This window comes from Medicago sativa, chromosome 5, assembly GCF_051527215.1.
Source record: "Medicago sativa cultivar Bolivia chromosome 5, Bolivia_mono, whole genome shotgun sequence".
Lineage (NCBI taxonomy): Eukaryota > Viridiplantae > Streptophyta > Magnoliopsida > Fabales > Fabaceae > Medicago > Medicago sativa.
The window spans coordinates 59,292,108-59,311,582 of record NC_140753.1 but is presented as its reverse complement, the minus strand read 5'-3'; the positions used below and the strand labels follow the sequence as shown (position 1 = coordinate 59,311,582).

General features: G+C 36.3%; 1 protein-coding gene across 1 annotated transcript; it reads left to right on the top strand.

The window, feature by feature from the left end:
• Positions 1-605: 605 nt before the first annotated feature.
• On the top strand, positions 606-7,385 carry LOC146923567 (uncharacterized). Its single transcript, XM_085708723.1, has 2 exons — positions 606-1,826; positions 7,137-7,385. Exons 1-2 carry the CDS (start codon positions 809-811, stop codon positions 7,148-7,150), a joined length of 1,032 nt encoding a protein of 343 aa, XP_085564849.1. The 5' UTR covers positions 606-808; the 3' UTR covers positions 7,151-7,385.
• The last annotated feature ends 12,090 nt before the right edge of the window (positions 7,386-19,475 follow it).

The following is a 19,475-nucleotide window of genomic DNA, read 5'->3' as shown; positions in this document are numbered from 1 at the left end:
TTGTTGAGTTGATAGAGTTGCATGGTCTAAGATGAGTTGTGTTGTCGAGTTGATGTTGAGTTGATAGAGTTGCATGGTCAAAGATGAGTTGTGTCGTCAAGCTGAGTGTTAAGTTGATTATGATTGGTGATGAAAATTAGTAATGATATTTGATGATCGTATTGTTATGAAAAGAAAAATATACTGATTGTTAATTGTTGATATGTTATTAATGTTTAAGTTGTTAAATGCATTTTATTGGATTATATGCTTAATGTATTGATTATGAAATCTCACCCCTTCTGCGTATATGTTGCCTCGACCGTGGGTAATGTGCAGGTAATAAAGATTAGAGGCGTTCGTGAGTGGACTCCTCAGTCGGTGTCTAGGTGCTCTGATACGTAACGGGATGGGGGCTTGCTTTTACTTCTATTCCTTACGTGTCTCTTTTATGAACTAATTTATGAGATTTTCCAATAAGGCCTGCGTGCCAAGACTTTAAAATGTTGAACTACTTTCCGCTGCAATAGTTTAAGATATTTCATGATGTTGAATTTGAAAGATAATCATTATTATCCATTTTATGATTTAAATGAAGTATGTGACACTCCGTTGTGATCAAAATACTCTGATTTTAAATGAAATTTTTATGTTGGGAAAACGGGGTGTTACAATTGGTATCAGAGCAGGTCGGTCCGTCCGGCCAAGTAGTGAGTCGAGTTGTGTCCTTAGCAGTTGGAATACCACTATTATGATATTCTAAACGTTGTGTGTTGTGCAGAGAAGAGACCTGGAGGCTGCGAATCTTATTTGCTATAAGAGGACTAGAATGGCTGGAAGAAATGATGCTGCGATTGCTGCTGCTTTGGAAGTTGTAGCCCAAGCTGTGGGACAACATCCAAATGCTGGTGCTGGTGCGAATGCTGATGTGAGAATGTTGGAGACCTTTCTGAGAAATCATCCTCCTACCTTCAAAGGAAGGTACGACCCTGATGGAGCACAGACGTGGCTCAAGGAGGTTGAGAGAATTTTCAGAGTTATGCAATGTACTGATGATCAGAAGGTGCGTTTTGGAACGCATATGCTGGCTGAGGAAGCTGATGACTGGTGGGTGAGCCTCCAACCTACCCTAGAGCAGGATGATGCAGTTATTACTTGGGTTGTGTTCAAGAGAGAATTCCTAAACAGATATTTTCCTGAGGATGTTCGCGGGAGAAAAGAGATCGAGTTCCTTGAGCTAAAGCAAGGAAACATGTCGGTGACGGAGTATGCAGCAAAGTTTGTGGAGCTGGCTCAGTTCTATCCACACTACACGGGGGACAATGCTGAGTTCTCCAAGTGTATCAAGTTTGAGAATGGTTTGCGTGCTGATATTAAGCGAGCCATTGGTTACCAACAGATCCGTGACTTTTCTGCTTTGGTGAGCAGATGCAGAATCTATGAAGATGACAGCAAAGCTCATTATAAGATTATGAGTGAGAAGAGGGGTAAGGGCCAACAAAGTCGCCCAAAGCCTTACAGTGCTCCTGCTGACAAAGGAAAAGGGAGAGCTAATGATGAGAGGAGGTCTAATAAGAAGGATGCTGGTGCTGAGGTTGTTTGTTACACTTGTGGCGAGAAAGGCCATAAGAGTACTGCTTGTACTAAGGATATTAAACGGTGCTTTCGTTGTGGCAGTAAAGGACATACACTTGCAGAGTGTAAGCATGCGGACATTGTGTGTTTTAACTGCAAAGAAGAGGGTCATATTGGGTCTCAGTGTACAAATCCGAAGAAGACTCAGACTAGAGGGAAAGTGTTTGCTTTGACTGGTACTCAGACTGAAAATGAGGATCGTTTGATCAGAGGTACTTGTTATATTAACAATACTCCTTTAGTTGCTATTATTGATACTGGTGCTACACATTGTTTTGTTGCTTTTGATTGTGCTTCTAAGTTGGGTCTTGCTGTGTCTGATATGAGTGGAGAAATGGTCGTCGAAACTCCAGCTAAGGGTTCGGTGACTACTTCTCTTGTTTGCTTGCGATGTCCTTTGTCTATGTTTGATCGTGATTTTGAGATTGATTTAGTTTGTCTGCCTCTGAGTGGAATGGATGTAATTCTTGGTATGAACTGGTTAGAGTACAACCATGTTCTCATTAACTGTTTTAGTAAAACGGTGCGTTTCTCTTCTGCCGAAGAGGAAAGTGGAGCAGAATTTTTGTCTACTAAGCAGCTGAAACAATTGGAGCGTGATGGGATCTTGATGTTTTCCTTGATGGCATCCTTATCATTGGAGAATCAAGCAGTGATTGATAAGTTGCAAGTGGTGTGTGATTTTCCTGAAGTTTTCCCTGATGAAATCCCTGATGTACCACCGGAAAGAGAAGTTGAATTTTCTATTGACCTTGTTCCGGGAACGAAGCCTGTGTCTATGACACCTTACCGTATGTCAGCTTCTGAGTTGGCTGAGTTGAAGAAACAGTTGGAGGATTTGCTAGATAAGAAGTTCATTAGACCGAGTGTTTCACCTTGGGGAGCGCCGGTATTGTTGGTTAAGAAGAAAGATGGAAGTATGAGGTTGTGCATTGATTATCGACAACTGAATAAAGTAACTATAAAGAATAGATATCCACTTCCTAGAATTGATGATTTGATGGACCAGCTGGTGGGTGCACGTGTGTTCAGCAAGATTGATTTAAGGTCGGGTTATCATCAGATTAAAGTAAAAGATGAAGATATGCAGAAGACGGCCTTTAGGACGCGATATGGTCATTATGAATATAAGGTGATGCCTTTTGGTGTGAGTAACGCGCCTGGCGTGTTTATGGAGTATATGAATCGCATTTTCCATGCATTTTTGGATCGCTTTGTGGTTGTGTTCATCGATGATATTTTGATTTACTCTAAGACAGAAGAAGAACATGCAGAACATTTGAAAATTGTTTTGCAAGTGCTGAAAGAGAAGAAGTTGTATGCTAAATTGTCCAAGTGTGAATTCTGGTTGGACGAGGTAAGTTTTCTGGGCCATGTTATTTCTAGTAGTGGTATTGCAGTTGATCCATCTAAAGTTGAAGCAGTATCACAATGGGAGACTCCTAAATCGGTTACAGAGATTAGAAGCTTTTTGGGTTTGGCAGGATACTATCGAAGATTTATAGAAGGATTTTCTAAGTTGGCACTTCCGTTAACACAGTTGACGTGTAAAGGTAAAACCTTTGTGTGGGATGTTCATTGTGAGAACAGTTTTAATGAATTGAAGAAGCGTTTGACGACGGCTCCAGTTTTGATTTTGCCAAAACCTGATGAACCTTTTGCAGTGTATTGTGATGCGTCCAAATTGGGCTTAGGCGGTGTACTTATGCAAGATGGTAAAGTTGTTGCTTATGCATCAAGACAGTTGAGAACTCATGAACGAAACTATCCTACTCATGACCTTGAGTTAGCTGCAGTCGTATTTGTCCTTAAGATTTGGAGACATTACTTGTATGGTTCGAGATTTGAGGTGTTTAGTGATCACAAGAGCTTGAAGTATTTGTTTGATCAGAAAGAATTGAATATGCGACAGCGACGGTGGCTCGAATTGTTGAAGGATTATGACTTTAGTTTGAATTACCATCCGGGTAAAGCTAATGTTGTTGCGGATGCCTTAAGTAGGAAGAGTTTACATATGTCTGCTATGATGGTGAAGGAATTTGAGTTACTTGAACAGTTTAGAGATATGAGCTTAGTTTGTGAAATGTCGTCTCGGAGCGTTAAGTTAGGAATGCTGAAAATTGATAACGATTTCTTGAAAAGTATTAGAGATGCACAGAAGGTTGATGTTAAGTTTGTGGACTTGTTGGTTGCTAGTAATCAAACTGAAGATGGTGACTTTAAAGTCGATGATCAAGGTGTGTTGAGGTTCCGAGGCAGGATTTGTATTCCAGACAATGATGAGATAAAAAAGATGATTCTGGAAGAGAGTCATAGGAGTAGCTTGAGCATTCATCCGGGAGCTACAAAGATGTATCATGATTTAAAGAAGCTGTTTTGGTGGTCAGGATTGAAACGTGATGTGGCACAATTTGTGTACTCTTGTTTGATTTGTCAGAAGTCGAAGGTGGAGCATCAGAAACCTGCTGGGTTGATGACACCGTTAGATGTACCAGAATGGAAATGGGATAGTATATCCATGGATTTTGTGACAAGTTTACCGAATACTCCTAAGGGAAATGACGCCATTTGGGTGATTGTTGACAGATTGACGAAGTCGGCACATTTCCTTCCGATTAATATTAGTTTTCCTGTGGCTCAGTTGGCAGAGATTTATATTCGAGACATAGTGAAGTTGCATGGTGTTCCTTCAAGCATCGTGTCAGATAGAGATCCAAGATTTACTTCTAGATTTTGGAAGAGTTTGCAAGAGGCTTTAGGCTCTAAGTTGAGATTGAGTTCGGCTTATCATCCTCAAACAGATGGTCAGTCGGAAAGAACGATTCAGTCACTCGAAGACTTGTTGAGAGTTTGTGTACTTGAGCAAGGTGGAACTTGGGATAGTCATCTTCCGTTGATAGAGTTCACTTATAATAACAGCTATCATTCAAGTATTGGGATGGCACCTTTCGAGGCTTTGTATGGTCGGAGGTGTAGGACTCCGTTGTGTTGGTTTGAGACCGGTGAAAGTGTGGTTCTAGGACCAGAAATTGTTCAACAGACTACTGAGAAGGTGAAGATGATTCAAGAGAAGATGAAAGCGTCGCAGAGTCGACAGAAGAGCTACCATGATAAGCGTAAGAAAGACCTTGAGTTTCAAGAGGGAGACCATGTGTTCTTGAGAGTTACTCCAACGACCGGTGTCGGTCGTGCATTGAAGTCAAAGAAATTGACTCCAAAGTTTATTGGTCCTTATCAGATATCCGAGAGAATTGGCACGGTGGCTTATAGAGTTGGCTTACCACCGCATTTATCGAATTTGCACGATGTGTTTCATGTGTCGCAGCTGAGGAAATATGTTCCAGACCCATCCCATGTGATTCAGAGTGATGATGTGCAAGTTAGAGACAACCTTACGGTGGAGACCTTACCCTTGAGGATTGATGATCGCAAGATGAAGACGTTGAGAGGCAAGGAGATACCTCTAGTGAGAGTTGTTTGGAGTGGAACGACTGGTGAAAGCCTGACATGGGAGCTAGAGAGTAAGATGATGGAGTCTTATCCAGAGTTGTTTGCTTGAGGTAAATTTTCGAGGACGAAAATTCTATAAGTTGGGGAGAGTTGTAACGCCCGTCTTAATTATTCGATTATTTAAAAATATATTTATATATATGATTTACGTGATTTTCATGATTGATATGTGTGAATTTTATGATTCATGAAGTTGAGTGGGTTATATGATTTATAACTGCATAATGTGGAGTATTTTGTTGTGGTGAAGTTGCTATGTTGTTATGACTTATTTTATTATTAAATAAAATAAGATTTGATAAATAAAATAAAAATATGAAAAATTGGGCTGTGATGTGAGATGAGCAATTAGTAGTGATAAGAGTAATTAGAAGAGATAAATAGACAACAAAAGTTAGAAAACGGAATACGTACGTTTTTGGAGAAAAAGGGAGAAAAGTCAGAAAAGAGGAGAACTAGAGGGAGAGCTGCGATTCTGCTATTATCAGGTAAGGGTGAGACTAATTTTCATTACTATTAAGGGTATGATTCTATAGGATGAATTTGGCATGATTAGGTTAAGTTTTGGTTAGAATTGGGAATTAGGTTTAAGACCGAATTGGATGATTGAATCATGAAAAGATGTTAGGTTGATGCTAAATTAGTGTACAGAACTTAGTTATACCATAAGATGATAATTAGATGTTGAATTGAGGTTAGAATTAGGAGATTAAGTGAAAAGTTGGAATTTTTAGGTTTCTGGCCGTACTGACATTCATCGCTCGCACCTGCGAGCAAGAACACTCGCATCTGCGAGCTAGAACCCGGAACTCGCAACTGCGAGCAATGCAACTCGCAATTGCGAGTGACCTGTAAGCTCGCAACTGCGAGCAGAATAACTCGCCACTGCGAGTAAATACGTAGGAACCCAGAATGCACACTTTGCTCGCCATTGCGAGTGAAGTTACTCGCAACTGCGAGTTAGGCTGTTAGTTGCCCAAAATTGTCCCGATGCGATCCTTTCGCACGTATAGTCTTGAGCTGACCTTAGAAGTAAGAATGAGGGTGATTTAGAATGTTTCTAGATGTTACAGAAGTCTGTTTATATGACTGAAATGATTAGTAATGTTGCATGAATAATGTTATGATGTTTTTATGATATTTATGTTGATGTAATCCATTCCTTTAATGATGTTGAGATATTCCAACACTGTTATATGTTGTAAATCTGTTGCTGTTCATTGCTGCTGACCTTTAATGTCTTGAGATTGCATGAGTCGGTCTATGTTGCAAGAAATTAAGAAGTTGTCCATGATTATGAGTCGTATGAGTCGTTCATGATGTCGTCTAAGTTGCTGGAAGTTTGAGTCCATTGCATACTCATTAAAGTTGGGGGCTTTAGGCCCGGCAGCCTTTGTGCTCATTAAAGTTGGGGGCTTTAGGCCCGGCAGCCTTTGTGCTCATTAAAGTTGGGGGCTTTAGGCCCGGCAGCCTTTGTGCTCATTAAAGTTGGGGGCTTTAGGCCCGGCAGCCTTTGTGCTCATTAAAGTTGGGGGCTTTAGGCCCGGCAGCCTTTGTGCTCATTAAAGTTGGGGGCTTTAGGCCCGGCAGCCTTTGTGCTCACACGTTGAAGAGCCTATTATGCTCATTTGTTGTTGATTGGTACCACATGCATTTGCATATCAAGAAGTTCATGATGCTAAGTTGTCAAGTTGTTGTTGAGTTGATAGAGTTGCATGGTCTAAGATGAGTTGTGTTGTCGAGTTGATGTTGAGTTGATAGAGTTGCATGGTCAAAGATGAGTTGTGTCGTCAAGCTGAGTGTTAAGTTGATTATGATTGGTGATGAAAATTAGTAATGATATTTGATGATCGTATTGTTATGAAAAGAAAAATATACTGATTGTTAATTGTTGATATGTTATTAATGTTTAAGTTGTTAAATGCATTTTATTGGATTATATGCTTAATGTATTGATTATGAAATCTCACCCCTTCTGCGTATATGTTGCCTCGACCGTGGGTAATGTGCAGGTAATAAAGATTAGAGGCGTTCGTGAGTGGACTCCTCAGTCGGTGTCTAGGTGCTCTGATACGTAACGGGATGGGGGCTTGCTTTTACTTCTATTCCTTACGTGTCTCTTTTATGAACTAATTTATGAGATTTTCCAATAAGGCCTGCGTGCCAAGACTTTAAAATGTTGAACTACTTTCCGCTGCAATAGTTTAAGATATTTCATGATGTTGAATTTGAAAGATAATCATTATTATCCATTTTATGATTTAAATGAAGTATGTGACACTCCGTTGTGATCAAAATACTCTGATTTTAAATGAAATTTTTATGTTGGGAAAACGGGGTGTTACAGAAAGACTCGTCAACACAAGTCAAGAAAGGGAGAAGAGAGAAAGAGTTCTCGACAACTCAATGAAACTCTTTGGTGTGTGGAATGCACTGTGTGAGCTCTCTATTTATAGAAAAAATTCACAACTAATAAGTGAGAAACTTTGGGAACAAGTAATATGAGAAATTTTGGGAACAAGTAATATATTACTTTGTGATTAAGTAATTGACTTATTAGATCTAATACAAAAATATCTCAATTGAGTACCAAAATATATTATGTTTAGTACAAAAATATATTATATTATGTACCAAAATATATTTCAGATCAAGCACTAAAATATATTAGATTGCCTACCCAAATATTTCAGATTGTGTTCCAAAATATTCTAGAATGCGTTCCAAAAAATATTTTAGCAAGAACTTGGGGACTAAGAAAGCACTTTTCTAATAATGATTAAATTAATTATTTAATTTATCATTTCCAAATAATAAAATATATATCAATATATATATTTTTTCCTCTAGTGCTTACTTCGTTCACATAATTATGTACCCCTATTAATTAGAGGTACACCCCCACTATATAAACACTACTAATGTGTGTGTTCCATCCGATGTGGGACTTCCACTTTTTTCAATTCACACAACACTAGTTCTACCCAACATGGGAATTTGTGTTTAGTCTTTTAACTCAATTTCCACACATGTTCCAACAATCCCCCACTTGAATTTAAAAAATGGTTTCAGAAATAACGTCAAAGACGTCTCCATAAGATTTGCTAGTAAACAAAGGTGTCGCCTACAACTTGAACCTTTGCATAGCGGATAATATTCTGATTTAACAAGAGTTGCTTACAGCATTGAACTCTATCTCAGACATAGAATCCACACACAAACCTTTTCATAAGGTGTATTCTAAAAGCCAGTGCGTTTATGGCCTTGCACGTGTATCCCAGTTTTAACGAACGCTCTAGGTATTCTGCCCCGAATCCCATAGGAAACGGCCCTTAGTTCCACATTCGTATAGGTGAGTCTATCAAGAGTACTCCTGTAGCTATGTACTCCACTCCAAATAGAGTATAGATCTCATTAAGAGTTTCTATTATCTCATCCTTCTGTCACTACAGGAATCATGTTTTCTTACTTTTAACATAGCATGTTCTATCACTTATGACTTGTTATTACCCATTGAACCTATTTCTTGGGATCTCCAGTCATGTAGGTCGGGTTACCATCACTTATGAACTTTGGGCATTAGTCCCATCCTATTGGATGTGTTTAGGACTTTCTTTTTAGTAATTCCTTTCGTCAAAGGATTGACTAATTCTTTATCAGTACGTACATGATTTACTTTAACCGTTCCTTTTGAGAGTAGCTAGCTCTCCAATACTTTATGTGTTCGTGACTTAATAATCGTCTCTTACCATTGTGGTAACGATTCTCAATTTTGTAATAGTTGCAGACTATCACAACAAATTAACACTTCTAGAAACGGTTTTATCCACTAAGGGATCTCAACTAGCAAGCATCTTGTCAACTTGCTTCTCCACTAGTTTTCTCTATTGTTCTCATCTCAGATTCATTCCATAGTGGACTGAGTCAATATCATTTGTTTTAACAAACAACTCCTCTAATGATGCTTAATGTGCAAACACTGGTTGCTAAATACGCATCTGAAAGATGTTCTATTTTATATCTTGTATCATTTAAGTACAATAGGTTACTCCTAATGAAGTAATCCTAGAGTCATAGTCTTCTTAAGGCACCTCATGACTCTTTCTATAACATGGCAATGCTTCTCATCCATCTACTAGTAAACTTGCACAAGAGTTTCACGACATCGGCAATGTCGGATCTAATGCATTCAGTGGCATACCTATGTGTTGCCAATGATGCTTGTATATTCTGTTTTTCTAACTCCATCTCAACTGTTCTTACACTTGGATCATAATATATGATTGCAAGTTTACGGTGAAATAATTACATTTCCTTAAGATCTTCTCAACTTTGTGAGATTTCGTCAAAAAGGTTATCTCTTTTTGATCTAGTAATCTTGAAACCAAGAATTACTTCAACTTTGTCTAGGTCTTTCTTATCAATGTTATTAATAAACAATGATTTCACATAATTCATAATATGAATCTTTAAACCAAATATGAGCAAGTTGTCTTCATAGAGACATATGATCGTGCAAATATTATTTGTCACTTTCATTCACTTTTTACTCATTCGATAGCATTAGAATGTCAAATTTTTCATGTCATTCCTTAAGAGTTTATTTTAGACCTCACAAAGAATTATCTAACTTACAGACTTTGTTTTCTTGTCCATGAATCGCAAAACGTTCAGGTTGTTTCATATAGATTTCTTCTTCTAATTCACCATAAAAAATGCAACTTTCACATCCATTTGGAGTACTATCGAGTTATGAATGGCGGCTAAACGGACTAGTACTCTTATGGATATGATTCTAGTGACTGGTGAATGAGTATCGAATAAGTCTACAATTTTTTCTTTGTCCAAAACCTTTGACTACAAGAAGGGTCTTGTATTCATCAACCGTACCATCAGGTTTTAGTTTCTTTTTCCGAAATCCAAAGACAACCGATTAGTTTGCAACTATGAGGCAAGTCAACAAAATGTCATGTTTTGTTAGACTCTAAAGAATCCATTTCATCGTATATTGCTTCTTGCCATAATTTAGCATCCAATGAGGATATATAGTATTTAAGGCTTAATGGATCTTCTTCCAATGTATAAACCAAGTTCATACTCTTTAGCAATTCTAGCTTTCTTACCCCTTTGAGGTTCTATAACATCTCGTTTGATGTTTTCATAACTATTTCTGATTACTGGAATGTGATCAGATATAGTGTCCCCACTAGTTCTTAATATACAAGGGGAATTTAGTTTACCCCCACTAGTGCCCCCACTATTCTTTAGTTAAAGAGGTAAATATTTACATAGAAATCAACATCCTTTAAATCTATGATCACTTTAGCATTTAGGTCAACCTATATGTTTTCTTGTTTATAGCATACCCAATGAATATACATTCATAGGCTCTACTAGTGAGTTCAACTCTCTTGGGATCCAGAGTCAAAATATAGTCCAAACAATTCCAAGTTCAAAAATAATAAGACAATGAATTGTCTTTTCTTCAAAAATTTCTTAATTAGAATTTTTGTTCTTAGACTTAGGTACTCTATCCAACATAAATTTCAATTTTCATTATAGAAGTTGAACATATCAAGCTATCAATTTTATTTTTCGAATTTTACAGTCATCAATAAATATGAAAAAAGATCATTTCTAGTTTATGTGTCATCAAATTCACACATATCATAATTTATTATGTTTAGAGATTCATATTCTCTAAATTCTGATTTATATGAACTTTTGGTTCATATATCTTGACTGCAATAAATAAAATTGTCTAATCATATAACGTTGGAATTAAGTCCAAGTTATTCAAGTTTAAAATTAAACGCTTGTTCACATGTCAAATATTAAAATCACACAACTAACAAAATAGAAGTAGAATTTAATTTTTAACATACCATCGATAAATTAGTCTTTCTCAATAAGAATACGAGTACAAGTCACTAGACCTGTTCTTATAGGATCAAAATCCTAAAATAATTGAGTGTTCAATTTTATATCCATCAGCCATAAATTGGGGCTCCAGCTTATAATTATTGATAGTTATATCAATAACGTAAATATTTGTTTCTTGCTTTAATTTACCAAAAGGAAAAATAGTTAATTTAATTCATGTGCTGAAGCAATTTTTTGGTAGCGCAGGCACACTGTGCATGGTACACTTAACTTTCAATTATAACCTTAGCATCCTTTTCATATGTCATTGCACTTTACAAAATTTTCCAATTCTTGACAATTATCCTACTCGATCGATTCTTTGCTATTTATCTCTGTCAATTGTCAAGGGTCACGTAGAAAATTAAGGACGCTACAACAACACATGAGGGTTCTATTCTCTTAATAATTAAAGTTATTTATTCATGGTGCAGTTTTGATTTTGAAAATAAATTTCAAACAAAATCAAAGTTGCATAAGTGAATTTCTTAGTGTTGTTGTTATAACAACAAACACTTCATCGTTTCAGTCAAAAGATGTATTTCTACAACTTGATTTATCCATCTTATATTTAGGGACAACGAAACCTCAATAAGTAATTTCTTCGGTAGATATAACAGTCGAAACGTCTTAAAATTGTTGTTTTTGGATTTCCAAACTGTTGTATTTGGATTTCCAAATTCTATTATCTACCGAAGTTGTTACTAGGTTGAGTTACGACCAGGTCGCTCTCTTTAAGACGTTTCGTGGCACTACCCAAAATTGTGCAAGGTAGACTATCAACCACGCCGCCTCCAGGATAAAACAAGCCCAGCTACAATTGTGCGGTTAACTACTGCACTGTAGAAAATCGTTCGAGAATTACACCTTCAAATATGGTACTAAGACCACTCTTTAATACTGAAACCACTTTAATATGGTATTATTACCATTCTATTATGGTGCTAAGACCACTCAAATATGGTGTTTCCACCATTCTAACCTTTAAGTTCTCCAAACTATCAATATGGTACTATGACCACTCAAATATGGTGTTACCACCATTTCTCCTCAAATAGAAAAATAATGTTATAATATTTATATACCGTTAAGATCATTCTTGATTCCGACGGGACATTATTATTCCAAATAGGGACTATGATCTTAAAAGTACTCTTTATTCTGAAGGTGTAACACCCTGTTTTCCAAACATAAAAATTTCTTAATAAAAATCAGAGTTTAACAACTTTAAACGGAATGCTACACTTCTTAAAAATTCATAAACTGAATAAATAACAATTTATTCTTCAAAATCATTTAACATAAGTAATTCAAAACTTCCTAACGGAATTAGTTCATTCAACATAAAAAGTCTTTGGCACGCAGGCCTCATCAGAAAATCTCATAAGTCTTAGTTCAATATTTATTCATAAAAGTTCATAACAAATACGTAAGGAATAGAAGTAAAGTCAAGTCCCATCCTGTTACGTATCAGAGCACCTAAAGACACTGTGAGAGAAAGCCACCCACGACTGCAGCTAACCTTGATTACCTGCAAGTTACCCACACGAAGGACAACATTTCCAAGCAGAGGGGTGAGATTTCTCAAAACAAAAATATTAAACATATAAATCATATAAAATACATTCAACAACTTAAACAACTTATAATTCATTAATCATATCCAACAACTTAAACTTCCTTAACTAGTGTCATTATTCTTCCTACATTAGTCATAAAACTATCTTAATACTAATCATAAACATCTTCATATATTATCAATTATTAATCTTAACATCATCATATAACATCAAATAATAGTCTCCAACAATCATCACATAGCATCAATATTAATCACAAACGTCACCACATTTCATCAAACATTATTTATAAGCATCAACACCTAATATCAAATATAATCATAAGCATCATCATAAATATATTCATAAAACATCACTTATAATTCATATCATAGTTCACGTAACATCTTATCATAAATCACATAACATCATAATCACTCATCAACATAAACGTCATAATCATTCATCTTCATTCATCATAGCACTTCATTAATAACTTATCAACTTGACATCTTAACAACTTGACAACTTGACATCTTAACATCTTAAATCATCTTAGACATCTTGCAAATGCATTTGGTACCAATACAGAGCATCAAGCTCCCAACCAACTTATATGAGCGTAAATAGGCTCTTCAGGGCATCAAGCCCCCAACATAGTGAGCAAAAGCTCCAGGGCAACAAGCTTTCACCCATCGTGTGAATGACTAAGCATTTCAGGGCATCAAGCCCCCAACCAACTTATATGAGTATGCAATGGACTCAACAACTTAACAACTTCAACTTCGTAACAACTTACAACTTAACAACTTCGGCTTCATAACAACTGACAACTTAAACAACTTCGACTTCATAACAACTGACAACTTAAACAACTTCGACTTCATTGACGGCAACAACATCTTCGTGTAACACCCCGTTTTCCCAACTTGAAAATTTCATCATAAATCAGAGTATTTAAATCACAAACGGAATGTCACATACTTCCTTAAAACCACAAAATAGATAATAATAATTATCTTTCAAAATTCAACGTCAAAATCTATAATCATGCAGCGGAAATTATTCGACATAATAAAAGTCTTGGCACACAGGCCTTATCAGAAATCTCATAAGTTTTAGTTAATGTTTATTCATAAAAAGTTCATGAAAGCAAGCCCCATCCCGTTACATATCAGAGCACCTAGACACAAGTGAGGAGTCCTCTCACGAACACTTCTAATCTTTATTACCTGCACATTACCCACGGTCGAGGCAACATATACGCAGAAGGGGTGAGATTTCACAGTCAATAAATTAAACATATAATTCGTCAAAATGCATTTAACAACATAAATCATCATTTACATTTAAAACATTTACCATTTAGCATTATATCAAATCATATTCAATTATCATTGTCAAATATCATCATTAGTTCGTAAACAATTATCATCTCTAATTCATAAGCAAAAATCATCATTAAGTCATAATCAAGTATCATCATATATTTAACAACTTAAGACATCATAAACATCAGCATTAATAATCATTTAGTATCATATTATTATCATCATCAATCATAAACAGACATTATCATCAAAATATCATCATCAAATATAAGTTATGACGACTCTACAATGCAACTACAACTTCAACAACAACTCAGACAACTTCAACAACAACTCAGACAACCTCAACAACAACTTAGACAACCTCATCAACAACTTAGACAACTTCATCAACAACTTAGACAACTTCATCATGCATGTGGTACCAATACAGAGCATCGAGCTCCCAACCAACTTATATGAGCGTAATTAGGCTCTTCAGGGCATCAAGCCCCCAACATAGTGAGCAAAAGCTCCAGGGCATCAAGCCCTCACCAATCATGTGAATGACTAAGCATTCCAGGGCATCAAGCCCTCAACCAACTTATACGAGTATGCAATGGACTCAACTTCCAACAACTTAGACAACGACGTGTACAACTCATACGACTCATAATCATGGACAACTTCTTAAATTCCAACAACATAGACCGACTCATGCAACCTCAAGACACTAACAGTCGACAACAGAAAACAGCAGCAAGATACAACATATAATAGCGTCTAAATAACATATCAACATTAAAGGGAATGAATCATAACAACTTATAATCATAACGCATCTTAAATAATTCTTATACATCATCACCACTAATCTCAGTCACCTAAACAGACCTCTGGAACTTCTGAAAGTATCCTAAACAACCATTTTTCTTACTTATAAGATCAACTCATGACTACACGTGCGAAAGGATCGCATCGGGACAATTTTGGGCAACTAACAGCCTAACTCGCAGTGGCGAGTAATTTGCTCGCAATGGCGAGCTCGAAGGTCCTACTCGCAGTTGCGAGTAACGTTGCTCGCAGTTGCGAGCGATGCGGTGCAGCTCGCCGTTGCGAGTGTTTCTACTCGCAGTTGCGAGCGATGAATGTCAGTACGGCCAGAAACCTAAAAATCACAACTTTTCACCTATCTTCATGATTCTTTCATCCATATGGCATCTAATTAACACCCTAGACAATATCTAAGGTCTGTAAACTAATTTTGCATCAATCTAACATCTTTTCATGGTTTAATCATCAAATCGGTCATTTAACCCTAATCTCAATTCTCACCAAAACTCAACCTAATCATGTTAAATTCAATTCTCAGAACCATACCCTTAATTATATTGAAAGCTAGTCTCACCCTTACCTTAATTCAGATGAACAAAGCTTGCGAAAAACAAAGTGATGAAAACACCCAAAAATACTGCTTCAGTGCGCGATAGTTTTCTCTCAACTCAGACCTTGTTTCGACGATCCGAACGGTGAAAAGGTAGACCCAGGTGTTGTGAATGATGTGTCCAAAAATCGTCACGATCCAACGGTTAACGAGTGAGATATCATTGTTTTACTGAGGTAGGTTTCAGAAAAACGGAAATTGCTTTCTCTCTTCTTTTTGGTGGCTACTCTTCTCACAAAACAGTTTCTACGTAATAGCTATTCCAACCTAGTCTCTCATATTTATAACCCTCCAACTATTCTATTTACTCTTTCTAATAATTATAATTACCTACTTGTTTTATCTTGGTTTTCGGGTGTCAAACATTGATTACGTTTGAACCTTTTAAACCGGTGATATCTTATTTTTTCTTGGGAAGGGAAAAAGTAAGCAAAACCCTTGAGAATCGAGGTCCGGGAGTTGTTTTCGCTACGGGAAGGTGTTAGGCACCCATAACGACTATAGTAACCTATAGGAACCGTCTTTAATTTCTACGCGCGCGCTTTGTTTTTAAATGCTATTTTGAAAGTGTTTATTAAACCTAAGAATGTTCTAAGTGAAGAATTGGAGGGAGAAGAATGTTTTTGGATTTTTATTTTAGTTGAATTGAAGGAATTTTGTTCCTTGCCTACGTACCCGATTAAGGGATCAAATCCACCGTAGTTCTCTTCCAAAAATGTTTTTGTTTTTGTTGGTTGATTTTAAGTTTGAAAATTGGATTTTGAAGAATAGAAAGAGGCCTCAAGGGCATGAGATTAGGAAATAGTGAGGTTGGATTAGTGAATTGCAAAAGAAGTCAAAGTTTGATTATTTTCATTGAAATTTGATTAAGAAAATGGAAAAGAAAATACAATGGGATATTGGATCCCAAGGTTTATTTGGAAAAGGTTTGAGTGAAGTTGGTCACATTTGTTTGGAAAATTGGATTTTTCTAAGTATAAGTCCTAGGCATTCATCTAAACATACAATCCTAAACATACATCTAAACATGCATATTCTAGCTATATAGTGATGTGTGTGCGTGTGTCGGTGCTTGTGTCGGTGTACATTATTAGAGTCCATTGTCCTTTACATCATACCCTAGATACATTCTATGGCCTCTTTGCCAAGAAATTAAAAGCATGAAAGTAAAATTTTACAAGAATTCCTAAATCTTTTACACACTAAGTCTTTGTACAAATTAAGTTGCAAGAAAGAAATAGAGATGAATATGGGATGAAATGAAGATGCTTATGAAATAATGGAACATGAAATGAAAGGAGTTAGTAACACAAGATATAATATGGTAAAGATAAAGCAAGTAAGATACCATAACAAGTGCAATAGAAATCAACACAAGACAAAACCAAAACAATGCAAAATATAGCCACAATTCAAACGAACAAAATGCAAGAATCATATGGCTTATAATTCTCACAATTCAACATATTTTCCAAAGGCACAAACTCAGGTTTTAGAAGGAGAATCGAAGCAATATGATAAGCTTTGCATTTTGAGGTGAATTTAGGCATATTTACACTATTTATTTACAAACATGACTTGTAAACCAAGCAACTAGGCACAAGACACACATTCAACAAAAGACATACTCACAGTAGCAAAAATCCTCACAACATCACATATCTTGAATTACTAGCATCTATCAAGAAATGGAATTGAAACTAGGCAAGAAAACCACAAGTTTTTAACATAAAATCTTACAATTAAAGCAAGAAAAAATCCACACTATTTTCTATCAATTTTCCAACACAACTACTATCATAAAAGAGTCACAAAAAATAAAGAAACACACAGGAATTTTTATAGAATTTTTCAAGAGGTTTTCAATCAAGAAGGGGTGTAAACAGCAAGAAATTGCAAGAAACTCAGGGAGAAGGGGGGGTGCGCGTAGCAAACTGGAAAGAAAAAGCAACAATTCGTTGGGCTTTGGACAAGCCTGCTGGGTGATGGGTCAAGGCTGGGTCGGTTCATGGGTTTTGGGTTGAGGAAAACGGGCTTGGCTTTGTATGAGCACGTGAATAACAACTCTTCCATAAAAATTGATTCCTCTTTCTATTGTAAAACAAGAATAGTCTTCTTCCTCAACTCTCACGTTTTGAACCAACAATCACAGTTTATTTCTTCCCCTTTCTTCACTCTTTTCAATTATACTCTCAAAAATTAAAGCTCAAATTCCAAAAGATTTAACAAATCAATATCAAAACGAAATTAGGAACAATACCTCTCTGCTCTTTGTTCGGATCTTTACCGTTCATGTGACCTTGAATTCAACAATGGCGGATCCTTCTTCAATCTGGACGGTACGTGATGAACAGCGGTGATTCCTTCCCTGAGCTCGGATTTGGATCCAATTCGAAGAAGAAGGAACTCTGATTTACGGTTCGAAGCTACGAGTTGATTACGCCGTGTGAGTTAACACCGTTCCATTCTTCTCCCTCTTGCTGCGATTCTGGTTGTTGTTGTTAGGCTCGTCCGATCTGAGTTCGCCGCCGTTGTTGCTGTTTCCGGTGACGGTTTCGAATGAATCATCGTTTGAGGACGATGATTGTGGCGGTATTGAGACGGATTCGGATGAATTTTGTATCGAATTGAAGGTTTGTGTTGTTATGAATTCAGCAATGGAAGAAGATAAAAATTGTAACTGCAATGAGTTTGTATAGGTTTCGTTTCGGTGATGGAAGAATGCGAATTGTTTTGAAAGTGATGAAGGTTTGGGTCATGGAGGATTTGTGGTGGTGATGGAGGTTGAAGATGAAGTTTGATGGTGGTTATGGTGGTTAGGGTGGTGGAGAAAGTTTGTTAGAGGTGGTGATGGAGGTAGTTAGGGATGAGAGAGTTAGTTAGAAGTGAGAAAATGGGAGGGAAAAAATTGAGAGAAAAAGTTTGTGATTTTTGTGTAAAATGATTGAAAATAAAATTAGTGTAAAAATGATTGAATTGTGAAATTTTGACTAAGGGTTTGACTTATATAGGTGATGAAAGGGATGCTTGGACCAATGAGGAAATGCCATGTGTACTTGGACTTGTAACAAACTCTTAAGGACCAATAACATTTGGACACGTGGCACTTGGACTCTAACAAACTAAAAAAGGATTAAAATGCAAATAACAAAAGTGCGCGGACTAAAATGAAAATTAAAACTAAAATTGAATTGAAAAAGTAAATTGAAAATTAACGTAAAATGAGACGATTAAAAACAACAAGGCAGATTAAAACGAATCAGTAATTTTATGTGAAATGACCAAAATGCCCCTGGAGGCTTAAAACGACTAAAAACGACTCAAATGCAATTTTAAAATGATTTTTTAACAAGGGATTAAAGCAAGAGTTTATACAAGCGAATTAAAATACTCAGAGACAATTTTTTTAGAATTTAAACAGGGCTTTGACACATGAAAAGACTAAAATGCCCCTAGGGGCAAAATTGACTCAAAATGACTTCAAATGCAATTTTTGAACTGGATTTTGACATAGAATGAAATGAAAACTTATTCAAACTACTTGAAAAGACTCAAACAAAATTTTAAAAGACTGAAAGAACTTTTGACATAGGAAATGACTAAAATGCCCCTAGGGGCTAAACTGACCAAAAAATGACTCAACTGATATTTTTGAAACGAATTTTGACATGAGATTGAAACACGGGCTTATACAAACCAATTTAAAAGACTCAAACAATTTTCAAAGATAAAAATGAATTGAATGCAGGAAATGACTAAAATACCCTTTTACGTGAATTTTGCAAATAATATTGAAATAAAATGCAGAGAAGGATGCAATTGATCAAAGACATATCAAATGACTTATAATGCAAGAAAAGAAGAATTAAACAAGTATTTTTAGGTCCAAAATTAGGGTATAACAGCTGCCCCTATTTAAGTTTCTTTGTCCGGGGGATCAAGAGACGAAGTCTTTGAGTTGACGGGACGAAGATACTTAAATATTAACATTTGCACTGCTTTTGGACATAAAAATACGTTTTCAGATTTTCAAAAACATGAATGCCATGCAACATTTCATTTATGAATGCAAGACAATCGAACCGGAATCTACGGGTTGTGTCACACCACCAAGGG

Excerpts from the sequence above, each read along its gene's own strand:
- LOC146923567 (XM_085708723.1), top strand. The coding sequence starts at position 809 with ATGGCTGGAAGAAATGATGCTGCGATTGCTGCTGCTTTGGAAGTTGTA.